Source organism: Somniosus microcephalus, chromosome 6 (genome assembly GCF_052327205.1).
Source record: "Somniosus microcephalus isolate GS21.2 chromosome 6, FLI_Smic_1.0, whole genome shotgun sequence".
In the NCBI taxonomy this organism is placed as follows: Eukaryota; Metazoa; Chordata; class Chondrichthyes; order Squaliformes; family Somniosidae; genus Somniosus; species Somniosus microcephalus.
Window position 1 is genome coordinate 207542394 of NC_140992.1, and position 26333 is coordinate 207568726.

The 26333-nt window shown below is 45.5% G+C and overlaps 1 protein-coding gene across 1 annotated transcript in view; it reads right to left on the reverse strand.

The window, feature by feature from the left end:
- Nucleotides 1-1258: 1258 nt before the first annotated feature.
- Nucleotides 1259-26333, reverse strand: part of LOC147116410 (neuritin-like) — a 67501-nt gene continuing 42426 nt past the window's right edge. Inside the window, exon 3 of the mRNA XM_085991298.1 lies at nt 1259-8697. Coding sequence (XP_085847424.1) covers nt 8418-8697 — 280 coding nt within the window. The 3' untranslated portion in view covers nt 1259-8417. The remainder of the gene's footprint in view (nt 8698-26333) is intronic.

The window sequence follows — 26333 nt, forward strand, 5'->3', positions numbered from 1 at the left end:
CGTTGTAATGCCAGCAAGGCACAGTGCCATTTTAAAATCTGGGCATGCAGTGAATTTGGAACATGCAAGAACACTTGTCAGAATGCTGAGTGTTTGTCCTCTATGATTCTGCACCAAGTTGGCAGTGAAGTGCTGTCAAGATGCACTGGAAAGCAACATTGTACAATTACACACAGTGTGAGCATTACTTACCTTTTGAATGAGACGTTAAACCAAGGGCCTGTCTGCCTTCTCAGGTGGACGTAAAAGATCCCAAGGCACTATTTTGAAGAACAGGGGAGTTCTCCCTGATATCCTGGCCAATATTTATCCCTCAACGAACAGATTATCTAGTCATTATCACATTGCTGTTTGTGGGAGTTTACTATGCGCAAATTGGCTGCAGCGTTTTCTACATTACAACAGTGACTACACTTCAAAAAGTACTTCATTGGTTGTAAAGCGCTTTGCAACGTCCTGAGGTCATGAAAGGCGCTATATAAATGCTAGTATTTCTTTTTTTTTACCTGGGATTTCCAGAGACCAGCAAATTTCTTTACCTGCTCCCAGATTTGGTGCACAGGTGAGACAGCACTAACTCTTACCCCCAGGTTGCTCCAGTGTGGCTCTCCATTGGACGATAGCACCTCAGCTCCAAAAAGGACAACTCTTCCTTCAAGGGCCTCCCTCCAAAACAGCTTAATTTTAAAGGAGCAGTTCACATTCTGCAACTTATTCCACCCATTTCCTCACCCGGCACAGCTTCAAGGGCAAGTAGCAGGTCTTTAAGAAACCCCTGAAAGCTTCGCCCCGACCCACCTCGAGTGCTCCCAGTGCACCGTGAAGTTATATAAATGAGCTGGCTTCACATCATGGCACGACATGAGCTCAGTGCTGGGAATCTGCACACAATGCCCAAAGAGCAGCAGTCCCGTACAACTGATGCCATCGAACCACATTATCAGCCTATATAACTGGTATCTATTGGAGAGGAGAGAAAAGAGAAGAAAATCCAGAGGGAAGGCCGGAATACATTAATTTTAAAAGTAGGCTTTGCACCAGCACAAATAGGCTGGCTCTGGGAGGGACCCTCATTTGCGCCAGTACCGACAGCATTATGTTTCACATTCTCGACAATTTCTCAATATGGCAGCGCTGAAAGGACAACATAACAGACTGGTGAATATAAGGCGGGGCATTTAGTGAACAGAACCAAAGGCAAAAGGACAGAAACATGGCAGACTCTTACACAGTCACAAAAGACAACCCTCACAAATAGATATGTAACTGGATTTATTCTAAAAATGTAACAAATATCTTACGTTTACAGAGTAAATGCAACATAAATAATAAAAATACAATTAACAAGAGAATATTAACTAAAATTCATTATATTACAGCATGCTACTCAATAATACAACAGTGTCATTATTTCCACTCTCTTCCTCTCTAACACCAACACCAACACCTAGTTCCTTTTTCAGTACTTTACACACTTCCAGAAAATTTGGTTTTCACTTTATAATTTGTTCTGTGGTTTATTATTAATAATAAATGATTACAATGCAAATATATTTAACCGGAAAATATTTCTGGTTACCCAAGTGTATCTGGGTATCATATAGGGTCTTTGTATATAGTCTAAAAATCCATCTATTTATATACAAAATGCTAGAATCTTAATACAAAATGCTTAACTTGACAGCACTGTATTTCATCATGTCAGGTTCTTACACTAGCCGTTAGGATTTTCTATTGTTTTGTTGATCTCTGAATCTTCCTGAGTAAATTTAAGCACACACGCACATAAAAAGACATTATCATAGACACAGATTATAATAGTGTTGAACTTTAACAGCAGCTAAAGCTCATTCCCTCTGCACGATCCATGGATTCCCTCCTCTGTTTAATAGGACATGTGAACCTCAGCAATGGTTCTGGCCCAGGTCGTTAGTCACCATCAGTGCTCAAGCCCCCTTCAGTTGCTCTGCCAGGACCAGAAACTAGACATATGTTGCACTTTGCCTTAAGTGGACAGATTCACATATGCCTGTCACACAGTTAAAAATTCACATTGAGGAATGTAGCATTTTGAAATATGTTTCCATTTCTCTTAAGATGTATGCACAGTGTTCAGAAGATAGTTAAGTTCCCTCTCCGTATTATCAGACTTATTGGCCTGTTTAATTCCCACTGCAATGCACAGTATAATTGATTCTTTATATTCGATTCGCTCAAATTGACTGTCAATTTTCTTTTCGCCTTTTCTTTGGCGTTGATGACATTATCATGAAGAGTGAGCGAGCTCCTGCTGACAGCATTTCCTGCTGTGGGACCAACCAGTCCCAGCTGTGCAGATTAAGGAGCCTTTTGATTCCTTTATCATGCCAGTGCAAATGATTTTCATTTTCATTGGCACCTCTCCCCACATTAGCGTTATAAAAAATACAGTAATAAATGAGTGCAGGAAATCGTCAGGTCTGCGTCGCACAGCAGGAACTTCCTGACCTCAATGCCATCCCGCATGTGGACAATGGCAACAAATTAGCTTTCAAATACTGGCATGGAGATGTAAAGGGCGATTTCACAATCTCGCGCTTCCAGCGGGGAACTGCGCTTGCAGGCATTGCAGCTGGGAGAATCGGGGCTACAACGCTGGTGGCCCTGACACACTCCCGGTGAGCACAGCTTCCTGAAGAAACTGCGGGATTGTAATATCACCCCTGGAGTTTCACCCACTGCATATAATCAAAAGAAACAAAAATTTGAAGGAGAAACATCAAGCTACAGAACATGGATTGAATAAACAGGCCTCTCTTTTGGTAACTAGCTCCAAACGGTGGTTACTTTTTTTTCTATTTTCATGCATTAAGTAGATTTCAAAATGGATTCCGTCCATTGGTGGGCAGTGGTCATTTTCTGCTGTGCAGGCCCCATTAGCTGGTTTCACACTGCTTGCTGCTGATCGATGCAATACAACTAAAATGGTAATGACAGGAGGGGCTTTATTAATTGGGAGATTTCATTGTGATTTTTTACTTGTGTTTATACCTAGATGAATGTGTTTCAACATCTGTCTGGTTAAGGGGGAGGCGGGTGGGAAGGAACCTAAAACTCATAGTATTCCTAGAGTCCCATGCAGCGATGAGCAGCAATATGTGTAACACGGTGAATGGATTTCACAAGGTCGTTTGTTAATAAGCTCTCCGCAGTAAGATCGAAACATCTGCTTTGCAATTTATTTTATTGTTAGATAAACCAGGAAAATAGAATTGCAATAAGGCTCCAGCTCTTGATCAGGCTTTTACCAAAATATTCCTGTGCACCTTAAACGCTTCTCTATGTACTGTCAGAAACTAAATGCAGCTTAAAAAGTGCAGAAACATTGCAATTGTGGTACCATTCTGTTAATAAATAAATACTGTCTGTTTGTCACTTATTGTTCATAAGATATACTGAAAACCACCAGCTACCGGGACTGTGTGAAGCCCATTGTTCACAAGTTGGAGTGTCTGTTGGAGAACAGACCTGGAGCAATGGTGGAGTGAGCAGTCACTGTGCAGATCAAACAAAGCAGTGTTTTTCCAGTGCACACAGGAATTCTGATAGTATCGGATAACTCTGAATTAGTGTTAGGAGCTAGCTATTGGAGGAACATTCTGTACATTAAATAGAAGTTAGGAATGTGGACTGTACCTTTAATAACACCCACCTTTCACCCCAGTCAGTTGTACTTCAAATTCACTTCTTGTTGCTATGGGAACTGACCAAAATGGTTTAATGTTTCATTTAGGTCCTAACAGGTAGTGTCTCCAATGTTACACAGTCTCCATTATGCATGTATATGGTCAATGCATGTGAAAACAGCCCCATTTTAATGAAATTTCCCACCTCACTCTTTCCCTGCAGGGTGCATGAAAACTTTGATTAAAATTGTCTAAAGCATAACTTGCATTATGTTAGCTACTGCATGGTAAACCCAGACAGGTCTTTAAATCTGAACAGGGCATTATCTCCCCCAACCCCACACTGGCATCCAATAAAAATAAGATGCCATGAGCTGCCATCATAGATTCGGCTGTGTCCATTTGTTTTATATTATCCTGGTGTCCCTACTAATGGTTTTAGGCCAGATTAGGGCCCTGGTTTAACTTATCTTTCTACCATATATGATCACATCACTTCCGTGACATACTTTTCAAATTGCATGTTAATGATACTACAATTAAGAATGAGCAGCATTGTGGGAAAATAATGTTTGCAGGGACATCTCCAGAATCACTCCACTTATTGATATAATTCATATTTAAAATTAATATTTAAATAACTAACATCTATTATTTAAAACACCAACCTAACGTGATATAAACAGAATGTATGATGAGGAGCTGTGGGATGCCAATTATATAAATCCCATTTGTACACTCAGCATATTTCACTTGCAAGGTCAGATCAGCCAGTTTGTGAAATATGAATCATAGCACACAGTTCCTCATCATGTATCCTCCACATCTAATTTTGCTTATTTGCTTTGATTTCCCCCCCCCCCCCCCCGTTCTGCCAATATTCTTGCCTTCTCAGCCCCTCTTCTAAAGGTATTAACTCCTTGCCACGTTACGGTTCCATTGGTGCTCTCAAGTGCTTTGCTCTAGTGGTAATTATTCATATGTGAGCACAGACAGTGAATGTTGACAAGCCTCCTCAGCACAAGAGGCATCATAGCTAAGCCCAATCCAGTTCTTCCTTGATGTCCACAGCACGCACACACTCTCCTCCCACTCCACCCACCACCCCACCAGCCCCACAGCAACACACTTCAAGCAGGGTTCACTGGATACCAACTAAGGGTAGGACTCACTGAATTATCCTCCCTAACTAAAGTCAATTATATTGACACTACTTTTGCCAACAGCCAAGATCGGCTAACTCAGTACAAACCAGGGGGAGGGCAAACCTGGGACTTTCAGGGTCAAGCCTGACCAGAAGTGGGCCAGAACATGATTTGGGCCAAACCAATGTCATGAGCACTGAGCCCACTGTCATTTCCATCGTCAGCATCATTGTATGACAGACCAGTTCCAGGCATCAGGAATGGTTTGGATTGGCAGTTCACCCGTTGTAAGCTGCTGCAGGATTCAAAGGCCTGTAGCAGCTTCAAGTGATGGGCATCGTCCTAATTGTTTTCACTGTAGCAAAAATGAGAGAAATAAAATGTCTTGCCGGTGCGCAGGAGGGCCGAGTTTCCCCAGGTTCACAGATACAGCGGTGGAGCCATTGTTGGAGCAGGTGAGGCGGCGGAGGGAAACCCTCATTGGCACAGAGCGACTGTAGGGCTCCACAGAAGACTGCCCACAGCCAATGGAAGGAGATGATTAGGGCACTGAATAACACCACAACCCATGGTCAGACAGTGCAGGAAGAAGTTACCAGGTCAGGCAAAAGAGCCAGAGATATTTTCCACGCTTGCACTTGTCCTAAGTGGGTCAGTCACTTACAATGACCTCCTGTTTTAATTGCTTACGATCAATGCCCATGATGCAGCATGGTGCCTTTAATACCCACGGCCTTCACCGAAAAGTGTTCCTTCACTTGCATCCTTACATGCGTTTCCTCTTTCATGGAATGTAATGGCTCGTTGATGGTATCTGTGATCAGCCAGTATGGGCTGCATGCTGACACTTGGGTTTTACCACATGTCGTGTTAGCAAAAGGTCATTCTCACTTTTGAAATTATTTTCCAAGGACAAAACAGCCCACAACACGAGAGAGGTTTGCAAACCTCGAGCTGTCGCCCTTTAAGCTCTACTAATCCCCTTTCTCTTTGTCTCACTGATGCAGTCTTCTCCCTTTCTCATTCCCTCCTTCCCCCTTTCTCCCATCCCTTCACTCTGTATCTGCCTCACTTCCTTTTTCCCTCTATCATTCCCCCTCTCTCTCCTACTCCCCTTTGTCCCATTCTCTATTCATTTGCATGATGATCATCAGTGGTACAAAACCAGCAAATTCACAAAATAGGATTATGTGCTCCTTTCACTTCACTGACATGTAGTTGACGCTCAGGATTCTAATATTTTTGCCAGGTGGGGTAGAAGTATATAAAATAAAATTACTCATAAGGCAGTTCATCAAGGAAATTTGGTGAAATATCCAACTACTAAAGCAAACATTTATCCTCACTGCAGAATAATCTCGGGCCTATTATCCGTCTTTAATCGCATTTAAATAGAGGTTAAAATCTGGCATGACTATTGTTAAGATTTCAATCCAATCTGCTTTAGAATACTTGCATGAGACATTTTAATATTAATGTCCACAGCGCTGTGCTCTGTAGGGATTCTAAAAGCACCAGATTACAACAGTCTGATTAAAACAATCTTTTTGGTTTGCAGCACATTTCAAAATGTTTTAAAAAATTGACCGGTTTACTCTGTAGTAACGGAACAGAAACATTTAATGATGCAACTGAATCTCAAATATGTTCAAATTCAGGACAAACTAATCCCGAAGGCTGGAGCACATTTCCATGAATTCTTTTTTTTAACTGCCCCACCCACGCACTCAGCCCTTTTGAGCCTGATTGTGCCCTTTGTTATCGGGATCTGTCTCACATCAGGCCTGACTTCCTAGGCAAAGCAGTCAAAGAGCCACATTTCAGCTACAAAAGGGTCAAACGTGGCTCGGAAATACCAGTTGGCCACCTCGGTTAATATAAAAATTAGATTAACTATATTCGGGTGCTAGGCCAAAGTTTGAAACCTGACTAAACCAGGAATTCTTCAAAATAAATTAAATCAATAGAATATGGGGAAAAAAAGCTCCAAGACAGATAGACTGAATCACTGGACAATTACAGTGTGTGTTGTAAGAAAGGCCAGTGCAGAACATTTTAACACTTAGCTCTGTAAAATGCACCAAATAAAGTGTCAATAATTTAACTTTCTATGGGGTGGGGAGTGGAATGCCCCCAAACTCCTGTAGAAAATAAATCTCGCATCTTCAATGCTTGCACTGTCTGTCTTTCAGAATTTTCTAAATCAACCACTCCTGGCTGGTTACTTTTAACAACATACATTGGCTTGTTTCTGTGCGGTACATCCTTTCAGCCCAAATGGTCTAAGCCAGTGTTTATGCTTCACACAAGCCTCTTCCCACCCCTCTTCATCTCAGCCTATCAGCATAACCTTCTATTTCTTTCTCCCTCATGTGTTTATCTAGCTTCTCCTTAATTGCACCGAACTTGCATTTATATAGCACCTTTAATGTAGTGAAGCATCCTAAGGTGCTTCACAGGGACATAAATCAGACAAAAACTGACCACGAGCCAAAGGAGGAGACATTAGGACAGGTTAGCAATAGCTTGGTCCAAGACCTAGGTTTTAACGAGTGTCTTATAGGGGGAGAGAGAGGTGGAGAGGCAGAGAGGTTAAGGAAGGGAATTCCAGACCTTAGGGCCTAGACGGTAGAATAGAAGAGCCACCAAAGAGGCAAGAGCATGGCCAACAGAGCCAAGATGACCTAAGCTGGCATGCATGTGAATGGCCAGTTTTTACTCAGTGTGCATTATATATTCCCAAACTACTGCATGTGCTTTTGGTTTAATTAAATTCCTGTGCTCCATATAATTTGCTTGGAAGGCACATATTCATGTTAGCCACATTCATCTAGGTTTCCCATACAGTTGCAAGATCTTGTCACTGTTACTCTTTTTGTATGATTGGTTGAAAGAAAATTGCGTTTAACCCTTTCATAGCAGTAACCTCTATTTTGGTTTCATGCCGATCTTTGCTTTTCTTCATCCCCTCCTCCCCATGAGGTGCTGAAACTTGCTGAGATGCTGTTCCACGGACACCAACAGCCCCCGAGTACCTCCTTTGACTGACTCTTGCAGTTCACGCGAGAGTCTAGACAGTGAGTATCGCAAATTATGCAACCATGGGGAGCATCGTGGGCGAGGAAAATCCTGTCCTCACCAGGTGTCCGAAACACATGCACCTTCCAGCCGGAGTTAATTGAATAGCAATCAGGAATGGGAACCCTGGCTAATATTTCCTCCCTAGCCCAGAGGCATTGGGTGACCCTTGTCTGAGATCAGCTAATTCAGTCCAGACCAGGGATTGAGCCAGGAACCTGCTGGCCTGTATATAAGAGCACATTTACCTACTAAGCCTGCAGGGCAGCTACTTTTATTTTTATGTATTGAATCAACTAAAGGTTTGAGCTGTGTGGCATTCTTTGAATGAAAAGTACATTAAATTAACGTAGTTTGAACACAACGTAAAGACAACCATCCTTGACCAACAGAGAGAGCGGCAACATTCAAAGACAACCAAACAGCAGCCAAACTTTGTGCCTGTATCCAGAGCTCATCGTGTTCTTGTCTCTCCGATGAAGACAGCAATGTTGGGAGCTGACCTGGAGATCATGGAAGGGTGAGTTTGTTACATGTTGACCACCAGCACAGCGATCGACAGGACCGGGGTGGTGAGTCCACACCACAGCAAGCCAGCGCAGCCCGTCAGGCTCTCTCTGTTTGATTCGCTTCTGTCTGAGTTGTCCATGGTGCCAGACGGCCTGACTCTCGAACTGCACAGCTCATGCAAGTTGCCTTGGAACTGTAACTTTTGAGACTCCTTCCTCAGCGACTCCCAGATGGAGGCAGCGTCCTTCGGGCAACCTTCCAGAACCGAGTCTGCACACGCGTGGAAGTCATCCCAGGACCTAGGGGCAGAAACACGGGACAGAATAACTTGATCTGCTCAGAAGGTGCAAAAGCTACACGCATAAGAAAAATAGCTCTGTAGCAGCCAATTCCTGGAAAAGTTAAGAATAAACGGGCCTGTTAAAACATCACCATTGAGCAACATGATTGATTCATCAACTGGTCTGAATGGCCCGCCATTTATTGGTGCTCCAAGCAATGTTGCGTTGTCACTAATCTACACCACTCAAACAGGCCCAACGATGAGCGCATTATAAGTTGGAAGGGCACAGTATAGAGTAGGAATGCCACCGTAGGCCAAGTAATTTAAACACATTGGGCTCAATTTTCCCAGCCCCGAAGAGGCGGGTTTGGTGGTGTGCGAGTTGTTAAAATCGCCAAAACTGGCGGGTGGGCCCGTTCCAGCCTCCATCTCGCCTCCAAGCAATTTTCCCAAGTGCGTGTTTTCTGACCCGCTTTCCATCCCGCCTCCAAGAGGCGGGATAGGCCCTTAAGGCCCTTAACAACCACTTAATTGCCTCTATAATCCCATTTTGAGAGGCCTTTCCAATTTTAACACTTTTTCCCATCCTACACGCCTCCTCTGGAACACGCCAGGTAATCCTAGTGGCCTCACTAGTGGATTGCTTATGAACAGCTGCAGCTCCACCATTACAAAGGAGTTTGCACCAATGATCATTTGCAGGTGGCAGAACTTTGTTGTTTCAGGTCTGGGGGAACTTTTAGCAGGCATACTGAGTGCTGTGGAAGTTTGGAGCCTGACACCCATCTCCAGTGTGACCTCCTTGGAAACCCTTCTCCCCACCTTGACTAAGCGCTTCCTCAACCGAGGTATATACCAGAAACATGCCGACCGTTTAATTCCTTTCCTCCTGGACATCAGATTCGGATGAAGATCAGCCGCGGCAGCAGCAGAACCATGAGCAACAGCAGCACCAACAGCAGGAACATCAACAGGAGCGCCAAGCTGCTCGTCACCCACCTGAAGATGCACAGACCAGAAGGCACCAGAGCACCACCATATTGCTGCCCGGGATGCAAGGAACATACTCATGTTGGTCACATTTGCTTAGCCTACACAATCAAACAGTTTAGCCTCGCACCTTCTTACCAGATCATCGACAATGGACAAGAACCTGCGGATTCCTCTCACTCTGACCACCATTCTGATAATCGAAAGGCGCCCTAAGCCCTCAATGTGAAAGTCCCATTTGCGAAATGACACAGGCCACAACTTCAACAGTTTGCCATCAAAACACTTTATAATACAATCACAATGATGGCTGGTCCAAAAACAAAACAACACAGCACCCAAGTAACTACCCTTGTGACTACTTGTGCTTTATCTTCCTCTTACGCGTGCTCCTACGTGGTGCTTCCCCTGTGGCTTCAGCAGATATGGAGGCCCCTTGCTCTCTTACTGCTCCTGTCTCGACGCCTTTGGCGGGCATTCTCTGGGGTGGCAAACCTGTGCGGGCTCGCCAACAGTCTGCTGCTCCTACGGCTGTGCCGGGGCTGAGACGCGCATCTCATTTGGGTGAGGACTCTGACCAAGGGCTTTGCTGTGGCATGGTCGTGTGAGCGCTTGGAGAGGAGCCCCCACTTGTTGTCTGCCACCAACATCCCTCTCATGGGTCTGCCCCACTTCAGAAGTAGCAAGTGACTTGACAGCACCTTGCTGCACTGCAGGTGGGCCATGAGGACCCATTTCTGCACTGGAAGTCCTACTCCAGAGGACTTGTATGAAGGTCTGCTTTGTTTGCTCAATAGCTGACCATCGCTCCTCAAGAGATGTCATTCTATTCTGAACAATGACCATGTTTTCAATACCCTTGCGACTAAACTCCTCCATGGACCATGGAAGGAGTGAGTGTAGTGAATGCATAGCATAGATGCTTAGAAGGATACAAAGGACCCTCCCTGTGTGTTGTAAGTAGTTGTTTTCATGGCATCACAGTGATAGGAAGTGTGAGGGCTGCATGGTCGAATAGTTAAGTGAATGTGACCATAGAGAGAGGGGGAATGGGTAAGGGTGCAGAGATGTAAGTGTCAAGTGGGATGTGGAGGAAGAGGTTGGCAAAGCAGAGTGCTGGTGAGGAGAGGCGATGGGGATCAGATTGAGGGTGATGGGAAAGTCATACTCACTTTTCCGGTGCGGAGAAGGTCATGAAACCTCTTCCTGCATTGCAGCCAGGTTCTGTGGCTCATTGAAATGGAGTTGACAACCTGGGCCACTTGTAGCCACACAGCTTTTGTCTGCTGGGGTGGCTTTTTTCTCCCCGAGGAAGGGAGCATCACCTCCTTATTACAGCTGGCTCCGTACACCAGAGCTTGGAGGGAGGGCTCATCAAACCAAGGAGCACACTTTTGCTTGATCATTGACATTTTCCACAATTCAACTCCTTCATATAAATTGCAGAGCCTTTGCAGTCTCCAGAAGAATCAAGGCTGCTTGCAGGCCTTAAATCCAGCAGCATTGATGACGTCATCGGCGGCGACTTTCTGTATGAAAAGACTAATTGGGCCAGTGGTTCCCACATGCAGGAAATCAATTGGCCAATTAGGGGAAAATCGCACTTTTTCAACACTTGGGAGTCGGGGTCCTGACACGATTTCCACCTGACACGCCCCAGCCCGCCCACACTGACAAAATCCAGCCCATTGTTACCCTTTCAGAGATCTCTCTAGTACTTGATACCTGTGGGGTTCAGGAAAGACTTTGCATCGTTGTAGCTACACTTCATTGTACTTCATTGGCTGTAAAGTGTTTTGAGACGTCCGGTGGTCGTGAAAGGCGCTATATAAATGCAAGACTTTCAAGTCTTTATTTTTACACAGCTTTACCTGTGGATGACTGCTTCCTCCAGAAGATTACATTGGGCAGAATCCACCACAGGGAAGACCGTACCTGGTGTATGGACAGAATAGGTTTGATGGGAGGAACGGCTTTTTCTTGTCCTTTATTGATGTTATTTTTCCCCTCTATTTTCAAGATGGTGTGATGTTTTGCCATATGTTTAAACACAGCGATGATTTTGTGTCACTGTTAGTGTGCATTGCCATGCTTCCTGGGAAATGCCATCTTTGGGCTCTCCAAGTGCCTCGATGCAGACATAATGTACCTGTCCTTTTCCAAACCAGTATTCTATGTGAATCCTGCAGTCCACAATTGAAAGGAGATACAGAGAGTAACATACAAAAACTGATGGACAGGAAAAGACCTACTGGTCCATCCAGCCTGCCTGATGCAGTTGTGATGTCTTCTGCATCACAATACGTACATTCCCCACCCGGAGCCATATAATCTCCTGGGAGAGGCAAGAAACCAGATAAGAGCCCAGGCCAATTGGAGGAGGGGGGAGTGTAGAAAATTCCTCTCCGACCTCTTTAGGTGATCAAAACTAGTCAAGGAGATTACTCTGGCCCAGATTAACACTACCAGGTACCTTCCTCCTACTTCATCGACTCTGTGGAGTCAGTGAATTTCTGCAAAGGTGAAACCTGTGTAGATTATTGAATTCTCCTAAAACCAACGTGAAACACTATAAAATGAATTGATAAATTTCACAGGGTTGCTTTGACTACAAGGATGCCAGGCCAGTTGTGCAGCCAATGAACAATGTTCAGCACAGTCTTCAGAGAATACTTAATTACACAACAACAACTCCTTGCATTTATATAGTGTCTTTAATGTAGTAAGATGGCCCAAGGAGCGTCACAGGAACGCTATCAAACAAAAATTGACACCAAGCTATAAGAAGCTATTCGGACACGTGATCAAAATGATTGGTCAAAGAGGTAGGTTTTAAGGAGCGTCTTAAAGGAGTTGAGAGAGGTAGAGGTGGAGAGGTTTAGGGAGAGAATTCCAGACCTTAGGGCCTTGGCAACTGAAGGCACGGCCACCAATGGTGGAGCAAAAATAAATCGGGGATGTGCAAGAGGCCAGAATTGGAGGAGCGCAGATATCTCGGAGAGTTGTAGGGCTGAAGCAAATGTTTAAAACATGGTGAGATTTCTGAATGTGGTACATAAAAACCAGGGCAGCCCGCCCCCCACCCCCCACGAGTAAAACTGCATCCTCACTTAAAATTATCTTCTACTCAAACTTATTCTTGCCCAGGGTCTGCTAACTGTGGAACTTTTCACCTCTCTTAGTAGTCTCTACCTCCTCAACTTATAAACATAGGGGATACATTTTCAACTCGCCATTCGGAGCATAAAACCAGCTTGGCGAGTCTGGCGCCCTTTATAGAAGCCATCCCATAATCTGCTCCATTGAAATCAACAGAAAGGAAAGTTGGACTGTTTCTATATCAGGCGTCCAACCCACAATGCCCGGCCAGTTGTTAAGAGACTATGGCCTAGAAATTGGGTTTTGGCGCAGCCAGGGCTTTAGCGCCGGAAGTTAGTGCCGGCGCTAAGTCCCCCTGCGCGCGCCAAAAATTCAGTAGCGCCGCGCCCAAACGGCTGCCGGCGCTACTGGAGGGTTTCGGCGCCTCCCAATGGGCGCTACCTGCCCCATTGCGGCGCTGCGGCGCCCGATGCGGTGCGGCAGGCTGGGGAAGTGCAGGCCTCCTCCTTCCGTTAAGGAGGAGCTGCCTGCACCCGACCGCTGGCCGTTGACGGCTGAATAAAAATGAGCCCGGCACCTCGGAGAAGTGCCGGGCTCGCGGCCCACACACATCTGTGCCGCGGGGGGGTCTTGGAGGAGTCCGGGGAGGGAGGTGCGGGCAGGCGGCCGCCGGGGAAGCGGCCGGCCGCCGCGCGACCTTAATGCGCCGGCGCTAACTTCAGCAAGGCACCTTTTACAGAACGTTGCTTGCGGCTGCCACGGGCGAGGCGGCCGCAACTCAATTTCGGAGTTCGGGCGGGTTACCACGGCAACCGGGATGCTGCGCACACCGATGACGTCATCGGTGCCGGCGCAGCGCTACCGGTGCAACGCCGCTTTAGGGCCCCACTCAATTTTTCAAATGGCCATAACTCTGGCGCTAGTCCCTCTAGCGCCTCAAAAGCGGCGCTAAGGCTAGTGAATTTCTAGGCCTATAGGCCAACTTCCCCCACCTTGAGTTCATAGAATAGAATCATAGAATGATTACAGCATGGAAGAAGGCCATTCGGCCCGTCGAGCCCGTGCCTGCTCCTTGCAAGAGCACTTCAGCTAGTCCCACTCCCCCACCCTTTCCCCGTAGCCCTGCAAATTTATTTATTTCAGGTACTTATCCAACTCCCTTTTGAAAGCCGTGATTGAGTCTGCCTCCACCACCCTTTCAGGCACTGGATTTCTGGTGTTACACAGCAGTCAGGAGCAGAACATTGAGTGATGAGCCATACCGCCATCATTCATTTCAGCACCCGGCAAATCTTTCGTCATCACTTCCTCTGGACACCAACACTGCCCACTTAAATATGGCCAAGAGTATTTATCTAAGACAGTAATGGTGGAGTAATGCCATGGGTCGCATTTTCCGCCATCACCACTTTAGCAATACTGAATGCTACTCGTGGCAGCATTTTATTGGTGTTCAGCAATGCTGGGACAGACCGGGTTTAAAATTTAAATCAATGGACTCTCCCCCACCATCAGTTTCTGCATGGGAACAAAGGCTCCCCATCATTCTGCCAGTCCAGAGGGGCTGTTAAGCCACTGACAGCACCAGAGTACTCCAGCACCAGTGATTTTCCATCACACCCTGATGTGGCAGAAACCCCGCGAGAGCCTCGCCAAAATAATTGGCAGAACAGGAAATCCGCTGGGGGTCGACAGTTGGAGAGACAGGCAGGCGGAAAGCCCATCTTACCAACACTGCGGCAATTATCCCAGTAAAGAGGAAAACCCAGGCCCACGGGCGCACCTAGTCCACCTTCCCACTGCCCCGGCAGCGGTATAGTCCTCGCCGTTTATAACCGGCACCTTGGTTTGCCCGCTCTAACTGCTGGACGGTAACACAAGAAGCGGGGAGGTAGGAGGCAGGAGGTCTGTAGCCCAGACCTTTCATCTGACCAGATGGGAGAGTACCAAAGTGACACAGCAAGAAAGGACAGTGGGAGAAGAAGAAACACAAACTCCCAAGCAGTTGCCGGAGGGCGAGGAATGGATGCGGGTCGTTGAAGCAGGAAAATCGGTTAAAAGAAGGATTCCATGACAAAGTCTGCCCAAAATAGTCGGCATGCTTAATACGTTCTTTGTAATTGACACCTAACGGAATGGCTAGCGCCATCTGCCCGATATAATCGCTGCCTGTGATAAGGGCGGACGGTGTAAGAGGAGACTGCACTTGATAATGAGCTTCTCTTTGAGATACTTGTCCAACCTTCCCTTCAAGAGATCGAAACTACTTGTCCCTCTAACCTCCTGAATTATTAAATGAATTCAGTATATGGATTGTTTACAATTTAACAAGTAATCACCTTCATTTTGAAATGCTGATAGTTAGCTAGCTAATTACAGAAAGCAGCCAGAAATGTAATTATTAAACATATTGAATTATTAATTATGAAATCAGTAAGGTAATTAATTTAATGAGTACTTTTATTACTAAATGTACTGAGCAAACTTTGTGAATGATAAGACTTAGGCAGTAATTTAGCAAGTAACTAAATTATAAAACTGGGTTTCGAATTAGAAGATGGGGAAAAAGTAGTGTGTTAAAAATAAATGTATTTTGGAAGTAACTTTAATTAGAAGATTAAATAAGTAACTTATTGGGTTAGCAAGTTAATTATAAAATGGAGGGCGACAGTTCGCTGGGCTTCACTGGTTGCAGACGGTGAGAGATGTCTTGTAATTTAAGAACCCAGAATGATGAAGTGCAGATCCATAGCTGGGACGTGGAAATCATTTGGAGTGGGGCGGGAGGCAGGGTGGCAGCAGATAGTGTGTTCCTGCAGAACAAATTACAGAGAGTCTGCTGGACAACTGAAATGACTTGCAAAATATCAATCCAAGTGCAATTTTTTTTATTGCTATTAGGAGCTTGCAGGCTGCAAATTGCAACAATTTTTATTTTTATTAAAATACACAAAAGAACAGCAGCTGTTTCCAGCTCCCCCTGGGCTGAACTGCCCCAGTAATTTGATTTTGAAATATTATAAGGTTATTGAGGTGACAGATATAGATAGCAAGAACACTGCGGTTGGTGGGTGGGGGTGGGGGGGGGGGGGGGGTCGGGGAGGGAAAAGGAAGAATCGCTTTGTCTTTCTGGTTATCGGCAGATGGAATGTGTAGCTGTCAATTTGGAACCAGCCAAAGCCTCGGGGGGGGGCAAAGGATCTGAGAGAACATTAATAATAATGAGATCCAGCTTGGGATGCACATGGAAGGACTTCTGCTGAGTCACTGTGGTTGGTGCAGGAACAGCAGCGGTTTGGCTGCGAGCTATCACTGTTGGATCTCCCTGCTCTTTAGCCCCGGGGCGCGAGACACCGAGGTCAAATTATGAAATAAAACAGCGGCATTCACCTACACAAAAGAAAGACTTGCATTTATATAGCGCCTTTCAGGGCCTCAGGATGCCCCAAAGCACTTTACAGCCAATCACGTACTTTTGAAATGTAGTCACTGTTGTAATGTCTGAACGCAGCAACTAATCTGCACAGAGCAAGGACCAACACACAGCAGTGAAATAAATGAGCATCGTTTTTAGTGATGTTAGTTGAGGTATAAATATTGGCCAGGACACCGGGGAGAACTCCCCTTTTCTTCGAAGTAGTGTCATGGGATCTTTTACATCAACAACAACTTGCATTTATATAGCACCTTTAACATAGTAAAACATCCCAGGGCACTTCACAGGAGAATTATCAAACATAATTTGACACCGAGCCACATATTAAGAGCGAAAGCTTGGTCAAAGAGGTAGATTTTAAGGAGTGTCTTAAAGGAGAAGAGAGAGATAGAGATGCAAAGAGGTTTAGGGAGGGAATTCCAAAGTTTATGGCCTAGGCAGCTGAAGGCACGGCCACCAATGGTGGAGTGATTAAAATCGGGGATGCCAGAATTAGAGGGGCGCAGATATCGTGGAGTGTTGTGGGGCTGGAGGAGGTTACAGAGATAGGGAGGGGGCAAGGCCATAGAGAGATTTGAAAACAAGGATGAGAATTTTTAAATCAAGGCATTGCCAGACCAGGCACCAATGTAGGTCAGCAAGCACAGGTGTGATAGGTGAACAGGACTTGGTGTGAGTTAGGGTACTGACAGCAGAGGTTTGGATAACCTCAAGTTACGTCCACCTGAGAGGGTAGACAGGGCCTTAGTTTAACATCCCTCAGTACTGCACTGGAGTGCTCAAGTCCCTGGAGTGGGACTTGAACCTACAACCTTCTGACTCAGAGGCAAGAGTGCTACCTATTGAGCCACGGCTGACACCGAAGCACTTTCAAGGGAGTTGCTGAATGGCACCGGCCCTTTCCGCCCGCAACGTTCAAGTTGTCACCTTCCTGAAGCCCCGGCAGTTGCGGATGTAATGTATTATCACATGGTTTATCACATGATTTAGTATGAGCATGCTCAGTTCTCTCTGGCCTAAAAGAGCAAGTACATGGACGAGCAACTCATCCTGTCTGTCCTTCATTTGTTCTACCCACAGGTATTACATTTTGGCGATGAGGATGGGATCCCAAAGCCATTTTGAGAGATCATGGAAAGATACAGTGTTCAACCTTCGAGTGGACAAGTTTAAGATGAATTTGAGACACCTAAACTGATTTTTTGCAATGTTTTACTGTTAATGCTCATGCAGAGTCATCTGTGCTTTGCCTTCGTGTGTATGTATTCACAGCAACAGTGGCGTTGATTCTCACAGGTACACAGGAACCGTACTGAGTCACTGTTCAATGGGATCAAGACAATCATGGCCGCACCTATAGGATTCATCGGAAGCCTCGGCATGTATGACCGAGTTCTCAAACCATTCTGTTCTTAGTGAGCGGATGGAGATGTTTTTTTAAGGCCAATAACATTATTGAGTCTGAAAGTGCAGATGAGAATGTTTAAGCTCAAAATAAAGTAATTAATGAATGGAAAAAAGCAATTTTTCTAAAATTGATCAAGCCAGATGCCTTCGGAACGTTGGCAAACCTACTCCCGTCAGGGAAAGTGAAGGATGCGTCGTGTGAAGAAATAGTCGAAAAACTCGAGGACCATGTCGACCCAAAGCCACTAGGAATAGCAGAGAGCTACAAATTTGGTACCAGAGACCAAAAACAAAGTGAAACCATCAGTGAATACTTAAGAACCTGTCATTGCATTGTAACTTCAGCACATTTTTGGATCGTGCGTTGCGAGATAGGTTTGTGTGTGGACTGGTGGCTGAGTGCATACGGTCCAAGTTACTGAACACTCCAAACTTCATGTTTGACACAGCATGCAAAATTGCCCTCTCTGTGGAGATGGTGTCTAAGAATGCTAGGGAGCTCCGTCCAACTCAAGTGACTAGTGCAGCTGAGGTCTACAGTCACAAAGCCACCGCCAAACCTAAAGTTGTGAGACCAAGTCAAAAGCATGTCGGTGAGAGCAGTTCAGTGAATTGTTATCGCTGTAATGGAAATCACTCACCCCAGTCCTGCCAATATAGAAATGCGAAGTGTTTTCACTGCCAGAAGCAAGGCCATATTTCAACAGCTTGCAGAGCTAGATCTAAAGCAGGATTTAAGAACCTATTCTAGTGGCAATGCAAAGCGGCAACAACAAAAGGGAGGAGTTCACAATATTGAAATGAACACACCTGATGTTGAAGAACTAGGCATCTATAGTATCTATGCCACTAGCGGCAACGCTTGCAGTCGTGAGAAAGGCTTCCGTACAAAACTTTTGATAACGAGCAATTGATATGTGTATCGACATGGCAGCAGACTGCTCTATCATGAGTAAGGACACATGAGAGAGTAAGTTTATTCAAATACCACATACAAAGAGTACCGTAGAGTTAAAAACCTACTCTGGAGAAATCCTAGAGACATGTGGACAAATGGAATTTTTTTTAATGATTCATTTTATGGGATGCGTGCATCGCTGGCAATGCCAGCATTTATTGCCCATCCCTAATTGCACTTGAGAAGGTGGTGGTGAGCCGCCTTAGTCCGTGTGGTGAAGGTACTCCCACAGTGCTGTTAGGTAGGAAGTTCCAGGATTTTGACCCAGTGACGATGAAGGATCGGCGATATACTTCTAAGTCAGGATGGTGTGTGACTTGGAGGGGAACGTGTTCTCACGCGCCTGCTGCCCTTGTCCTTCTAGGTGGAAGAGGTAGCGGATTTGGGAGGTGCTGCCGAAGAAGCCTTGGCGAGTTGCTGCAGTGGCATCTTGTAGATGGTATACATTTGTGGAAGTGTAAATAAAATGGCCAACAATCTAGCTAGCAAAATGGCTTCGCATAGGAATGAATTGCACAAAGTAATAATAGATGTTTTTAGTTTCAAAAAGGGAGTAAAAGAGGAATTTCAGCTTTGCTAAGTGCAAGCAAAGCAGAACTGGCAGTTTGCCAACTGAAGTAAGAAGGAAGAGGGACACCTGCACGTAGACCTGTGGTTTAGTATTAAAGAACAATAAAGGTCACGAGGGCTTGACTGCTAGATGGAAGATTGAATCATTGCAGGATATGGTTAACTAGCTATTGTACGGCATCCAATCGCGATTCAGCACCTCAGAAAGGCATACGCTGCAGTAAGACAAGACAGGAACTTGTGATTCAGATGGTCCGACTGGTAGAGATAAGAAGCGGAATTGAAAGAATAGGCTTTGTTTAATGCAAGTTGTTTTTTGAGAAATTAGTGTTGCTAAACCAATGATGTAATATCCACATATTATCTGGAACTTGTTTACTCCAGTGTATAAATATGAGCCTCTTGTAAGCTTTCGTCGGAGTTGTAGCCTCAACCTTTGATTGAGCTGCCCTCCCCTTGTGACAAGTAAGTACAAGTGTTGTTTGCCAGTTACTGTGTGTCTGAGTCTTGCTCAAACTTCGACAGTATTTCTTGGAGGTTCCACCGAGATCGCTTACTACTTGATGGGGAGCGGACGCCAAGATTGTGACGTTCCGGGGAACGGTCCCTGACTGGCCAGGGAGTGTCTCTTGCACACTCAAAACCAGGAAGTCTTCCCCGGTAACAGGTACAATTGAGTCCCGCTCGTCGGCAAGTGTACTGCGATCTGTGAGTAGACTCAGTTCAGGGGTCGGTTGACTTTAAGTAATCATTTTCTCCTTTATCAACTATAGTAAAGAGAGGATAGGTTCTCGGAAAGTCGGACCCTGAAAGTACTGGCACGTAGAGAGTAAGAGATACCGGTAAGGTTTAAAGGTTAAGACTGTCCAGACAGCAGAAAGTTGGTTGTGGGAAAACCGGCGGGTTGGAATCCCAGACGTGTTGGAAGTGAATGTGTAATGGGTTAAAATCCCGACGAATAGGAAAACCAAAGGGTTGGAATCCTAAGAGGTTGAAGGGTGCGGCACAGTCCCAATGAATGTGTAACTAGTTGGAGTCCTAATAAAGAATAAATAGGTTAAGAATCCGCGCGGTGTAATAAATTGATGTTATAAGTACTTAAATTCATGTTTATTGTTTGTGGTGGTCTCTCGATTGCGAACCTCGTCGCGGTCAATCAACTGAGCCCAAACGGACAAGGAGAGTGTTAAATCTCTAACGCCTAGCCTCAGGCCGGTTATTAAGAGGGCAAATGCCCCATGTGAAGGCCAGGACCACGAAGTAGGCGCCAAGACCCTGAGACACTCTGAGCGGCAAAGGTTGGAGATTCTGTGACACTGGTTTGATATTGATAAAGACCACTAGGATTGTCTCATAATGTTTGTTAAATGCTATGTCTGATTTTGTCAATTCTCATAATAATTGATGAAGTGTTGCGACAACTGTTCGGATTGTTAATTATAATCCTCATATTGTGGTGTATAATTTTATGCTACGGAATCAAAATATTAACCGTTAATTAAGTCTAGAGTATAAGTATCTATGTTAAAGACTCAGTCTGTAGGGGCATAAAACGCAGACTGAGAATTGACTATATGTTTAGTTAGAGCATGAGGATTATGATCTGTATACCCCTTTGGGTTTTCGCGATTTTTATTATCTTCGTAATATTATTATGTGCGTATTTTTGTGCGTCAATTGTCTGTGAGCTCGTAGGAAGACATAACAGGGAACTCAATAAGGGAGGTTGTGTCTCAGAAACACTTAAATTGGTGGAGAGTAAACAGTGATCGGTTGATCGACACACCCGTGGTCCATGTCCAACAGTATCTCACACACCCAGACTGAGCCCGAATTAAGAGCCCAAATGGGTCACGTGACGGCCAGGTGAAGTGGGCGTAGAGAACTCGGTTGGAACGGAAGGATTGTGATACCGAATACCTGTGATAACCTCAACCATTAAGAATGGGTGCCGGAGCAAGTAAAATACCAGAAAAAGGCACACCAGCCTGTTATATGCTCCAGAATTGTGGTCAGACATCAATAAATGGGTAAAATGGACCAAAAAGGGAAATAGGCCGTTTCCACCAGATGGTATATTTAATCTCAACAGGATAACTTGTCTCGAGGAGTGCCTCTTAAATAGGGACCCAGGAAGGAGTGGTAAGAAGGTGAATTGGTCAGCGTTTGGGGACTGGAAACGAGAAGCTGAGAAAAGACGTGAGCGAAGTATCGAGGCTAGTAATGCAGGCCATAGAAAGAAAAAGCAAGTCGAGGAAGGTAAAGAGGATGTAGAAGATTATGTGGAGAGAATGGAGGAAATTATGGCTCAATACTCGGGAATGGAAAAGGATGATTATCAAGCGCCCATGGTCAGCGCATTGGTAAATGGCCTTAGGCCAGATTTAAAAGAACCCCTAAAATTAGTCTGCCTTGGGTGGAGACAGGAGACCCTTCCCCGGTTAATCTCCATATTAAAGGACTTACAGGATAGAAATGTATCCCCAACAAAATAGGGGAAGGGGACGCGGAAACAGGAGAGGTTTCGGAGGCAGAAATAGAGGGAATATGGGGCAAGGTGGACAAGGAAATAACTGTGGCCAAACAAGACACTGGGCCAGAGATTGTCCATCAAAAATCCAACAGTTTGGAGGTCCTTGGAACCAAACTGGAGGATATAGTACCTCCCCTCAAAATCATGGGATGGGACCCAACGGGAATCCAGCCCAAGCATATCAAAGGCCACAGACAGGTTTTACTGTACAAAATCCGTTCGGAAACAAGCGACAAGATGATAGTTACTATAGACAAGATCAGAATCGGACCTATTGACTACCCGAAGCAGATCCAAGTGCTCCCCAAAACCAGATGCCCGTAGTATCCCTAAATTCACAAAGTGAGCCTAAAATTGAATTACAAGTGAATGGTCGGCCTGTATCGTTCCTAGTGGACACAGGTGCCACTTTTTCAATGTTAGGAAAAGGTGATTCAGTAGGAATGCCCTTATCTGGAAAGAAAACCCCAGTGGCAGGACTAACTGGAATAACCCAACAAATGGAGGCACCACTACCTATCGCTGTAGAGATTGAAGAATATATAAGGGAGCCCACTCATTTTTGCTATCGGACAAAGCATCTATGAATTTATGTGGAGGAGACTTGTGCAAAATGAACGGCACAATTATTTGCTCTCCAGCGGGGGTTACAGTTGAGATTCCTGTAGACAAATGTTATGCATATCCAGTGGTAGAGGTAAAACTCCCTATTCTCTACGCATGGGAAATTTTAGATCCAAATAGTGGCTAGTCTAGTGGGTGCTTGGGGATGCATCACTGATTCGATAATACAGTACCAGAAGTCTATAAAACTGAGAGAGTGGCATTTGAAACAACACTGTACAGCCTATTATGATAAAACAGGACAGGACCTTATTATGCGGAACTTTTACCAGCCATTCCTAAACCTAAAATATCGCCTGAGCATAAAACAAGTTTTTATAGGTCCAGAGGGTATTGCTGCAACTGTTGAGTTATCATCTATTACTGGGACACTCTATAAGGTTAAAGATGCCGACCCACACTGGACTCTTGCAGTTGCTCAATTCTATCATTCCAAAGATTTAGGTCCAATGGTCAGACGAATGCAAATGCTGACAACATCAAAAACGTGGGAAAGAACTGGAGCCACGTTAACAGAATATGGAAAAGAAGGTTTCTCAGTCACGTTCAATCGGAAACTAGTTGTCGATGGAGTTCTGATTAAAAAAAAGAGAAGCCAAGGGCAGCACTGTGGCTGTGCCAGGAAGCAGAAATGCTTTTAAAGGAGGTACCTGACGTCCTGTGGGCGAAACACTCAAAGGAGGTAGGAGAAATGTTGACTGCACAACCTTACAAGGTCACAATGAATACAGCAGCACCATTGCCCAAGAAATCTCAGTATCCATTGTCAGGGAAGGCGGAAAAAGGGATCGAACCAGTAATTGAATCATTGCTAACACAAGGTATAATTATCCCGATGACAAGTCCATGTAACACACCTATTTTGCCAGTAGAAAAAGCCAATAGCGAGAAATGGAGATTTGTACAAGACTTAAAAACAGTCAACGATGCCGTATTCCCCACATACCCGGTGGTGCCGAATCCAGCTACCTTACTCCCTACTGAGGAGGACGGAGAGCCTCATTCCTGTGAGATGGTAACCCAGCTAATCACCAAACCACGAGTTGACCTGACCGACGTACCGATATCCAACCCTGATCAAGTATACTATGTAAATGGGTCAGCCTTAAGAAATGATAAGGGTCAGCCTAGAGCTGCATACGCAGTGGTCACCCAGAATGAGGATGTCGAAGCCGCTGCGCTCCCGGACTCCTTTTCAGCTCAACAAGCAGAATTATTCGCTTTGACCCGTGCATGTATTCTAGCCACAGGCCAATCGGTAAACATTTATACCGACTCAAGATATGCCTTTGGAGTAGCTCATGATTATGGACAGATTTGGAAAATTCGCGGTTACCTGACATCATCAGGGACAACCATTAAAAATGCAGAGCAGGTAGAGAATCTTATACAAGCCATTCAGAGACCAAAACATTTGGCTATCATTAAATGCCAAGCACACACTGGGCATTCGGATGCAGTAGCACTTGGAGATTCTAGGGCAGATAACGCAGCCAAAGTGGCCGCATTGTCTGACAAGGGCCCACAAGTTTTAGCTTTCCCTGTTAGGGAAAGAAAAGCAGTAGAACAACCACCCACCGTTAATGATGTGCTAGCCTATCAATCGCAAACAAGCGCAGAAGAAGTGTCAGGATGGGTTAAAAATCAGTGCTTTAAGAATACAGACGGTTTATGGGTCCATCATGACGGCCGCATGGTGGCCCCTCAATCTCTTTTACCATGGATTGCCCGATGTGTTCAAACATTCACCCATGCGGGCAAAGGGGGGATGGCAGATTATATTTTAACAACTTTGTATGCACCAGGCATTTCGGCTATTGCACAAGAAATTTGCGCCAATTGTGTTACCTGTCAGACTATGAATCCGGGTAAGACAGAGAAAGTACAGTCTGCCTCCCATCCAAACCCCACGGGTCCTTTTATACATTTACAGATGGATTTTATAGAATTACCAGCATGTATGGGATTTAAATATGTATTAGTCATTGTAGATATGTTTTCAAGATGGATTGAAGCTTTTCTGTGTAAGAAAAATGATGCTGTTACTGTAGCCAAATGCTTGTTGAAAGATATTGTGCCTCGCTTCGGGATACCGGTTAAATTGTCAAGCGACAACGGATCCCATTTTACAGGAACTGTAATCAAAGAACTATGTAAAATTCTACAGATTAATCAGCACTTCCATTGCAGTTACCACCCCCAATCAGCAGGATTGGTGGGAAGATATCATGGAGTGCTGAAAAACAAACTCGCAAAACTCAGTGAAGAAACAGGACTTAAATGGGTTGAACTACTACCTTTAGCATTGATGACGATGCGATCCGCAACCAACAGGACTACAGGATTGTCACCACACGAAATCGTCATGGGAAGGCCACAGAGACTACCTTTCTCAGCACCCTTCACGGCCAGGCAAATGGACATTCACAAGATGGAAGAAAATATGCTGAACTACTGCATTGCACTAACAAAATATATTTCTAGTTTCCACCAACAGGTGAAGGAGGCCCAGGTTAAACCTGCAGATGGACGTTGTCACAACCTCGAGCCAGGAGACAACGTCTATGTGAAGATCTTTAAAAGAAAGAACGGCCTTGTTGGGTATGTACCTTTAAGAGAGAACTGTGTTACAGCTCCTGTATACTGTAGTACCGGCAGTGACCACACCTGTATATAAAGCCGGAGCAGGCTTCTGTACTTCAGTCGTGAGACTACTCCACTCCAGTAAACACCTGTTGATTGTTAAGTTACAGCCTCCGTGTAGTTCTTGGGGAAACATCCTATTTAAAGAATCACGGATCTAACAGTGGCGACGAGGTTGATTCGAATCTGCCTGCAACTCTGCATTTCCCGTCAAGGAGTCGCTCCGGGAGGACGGTGGAAGAAAGTCGAGGCCAGAAGCACGGGCGTCGACCACGAGCAACCACCCAGTCATCCGGCAGCAAGTGAACATCGCAGGAGTGGCTGTTGAGAGCCACGACGATCCAGCAACAGACTGGCAACAGGTGCAGCGCACACCCTTCCCGGACAGCGGCGGCGGGAGCCGACCGACGGCGTAAAAAAGCCGAGCAGCGTCGACGGGGTAAGAGAGAGGGTGAAGCGCACAGGGCGCGGCCGGGGGTTAAAGAACCGAGCGGCGTCAAGGAAAAACAAGCAGAGAGAGAGAGAGGGTAAAGCAGCAGCCGGGTTCAGGACCGAGTGACGGCAACGGGAAAGGCGCACAGGAGAACACGCAGAGCACAGCCAGGGCTCAAGGGCTGAACCGCGTCCGCGGGGAGAAGAAGGGAGAGTGCGGGAGACGCCATTGAGCCGCGGAGAAGAAGGGAGAGCGCGGGAGACGCCATTTTTTTTTGAAGCCGCAGCAGAGAAGAAGGGCGAGCGCGGGAAGGAAGGAAAGCGCGGGAGCCGCCATTTTGTTCCAGCGGAGGGGAAGGGAGGGCGCGGGAGACGCCATTTAGACAGTTAAATTTCACCCAGGGATGGCGAAGAATGGCAGTATCACGGCGTTCGACAATGAAGTCGAAGATGTGCAGGTTAGGTTGATTGGCTATGATAAATTGACCCTTAGTGTTAGGGGGATTAAATACGTGGGGTTACGGGGATAGGGTGGGATATGTATTGGTGTAGGGGTTATGGGGATCGGGTGGGATATGTGTCGGTGCAGGCTCGATGGGCCGAAATGGCCTCTATCTGCACTGTGGGGTTTCTGTGATTCTGTGACTGGGAAACATATGTGGAACGCATTGAGGTGTACTGCAGGGCGAATGAAGTGCCAGATGCTAGGAAAGCACTGGTTTTGTTAAATTCCATGGGTGCAAAAACTTATGGCTTACTGCGAAACCTGATCTCCATGGGCTTCTCTGGGGTTAAGAATTTCGAAAGCATAGTAGAAATCCTACAGGACCACTTAAGCCCCACACCGCTGCTGATAGCAGAAAGATTTAAGTTCCACAAAAGGAACCAGCATAAAGATGAAAGTAATGCTGAGTACTTAACGGAACTGCGCAAGTTATCAAAACACTGCCAGTTTGGAGC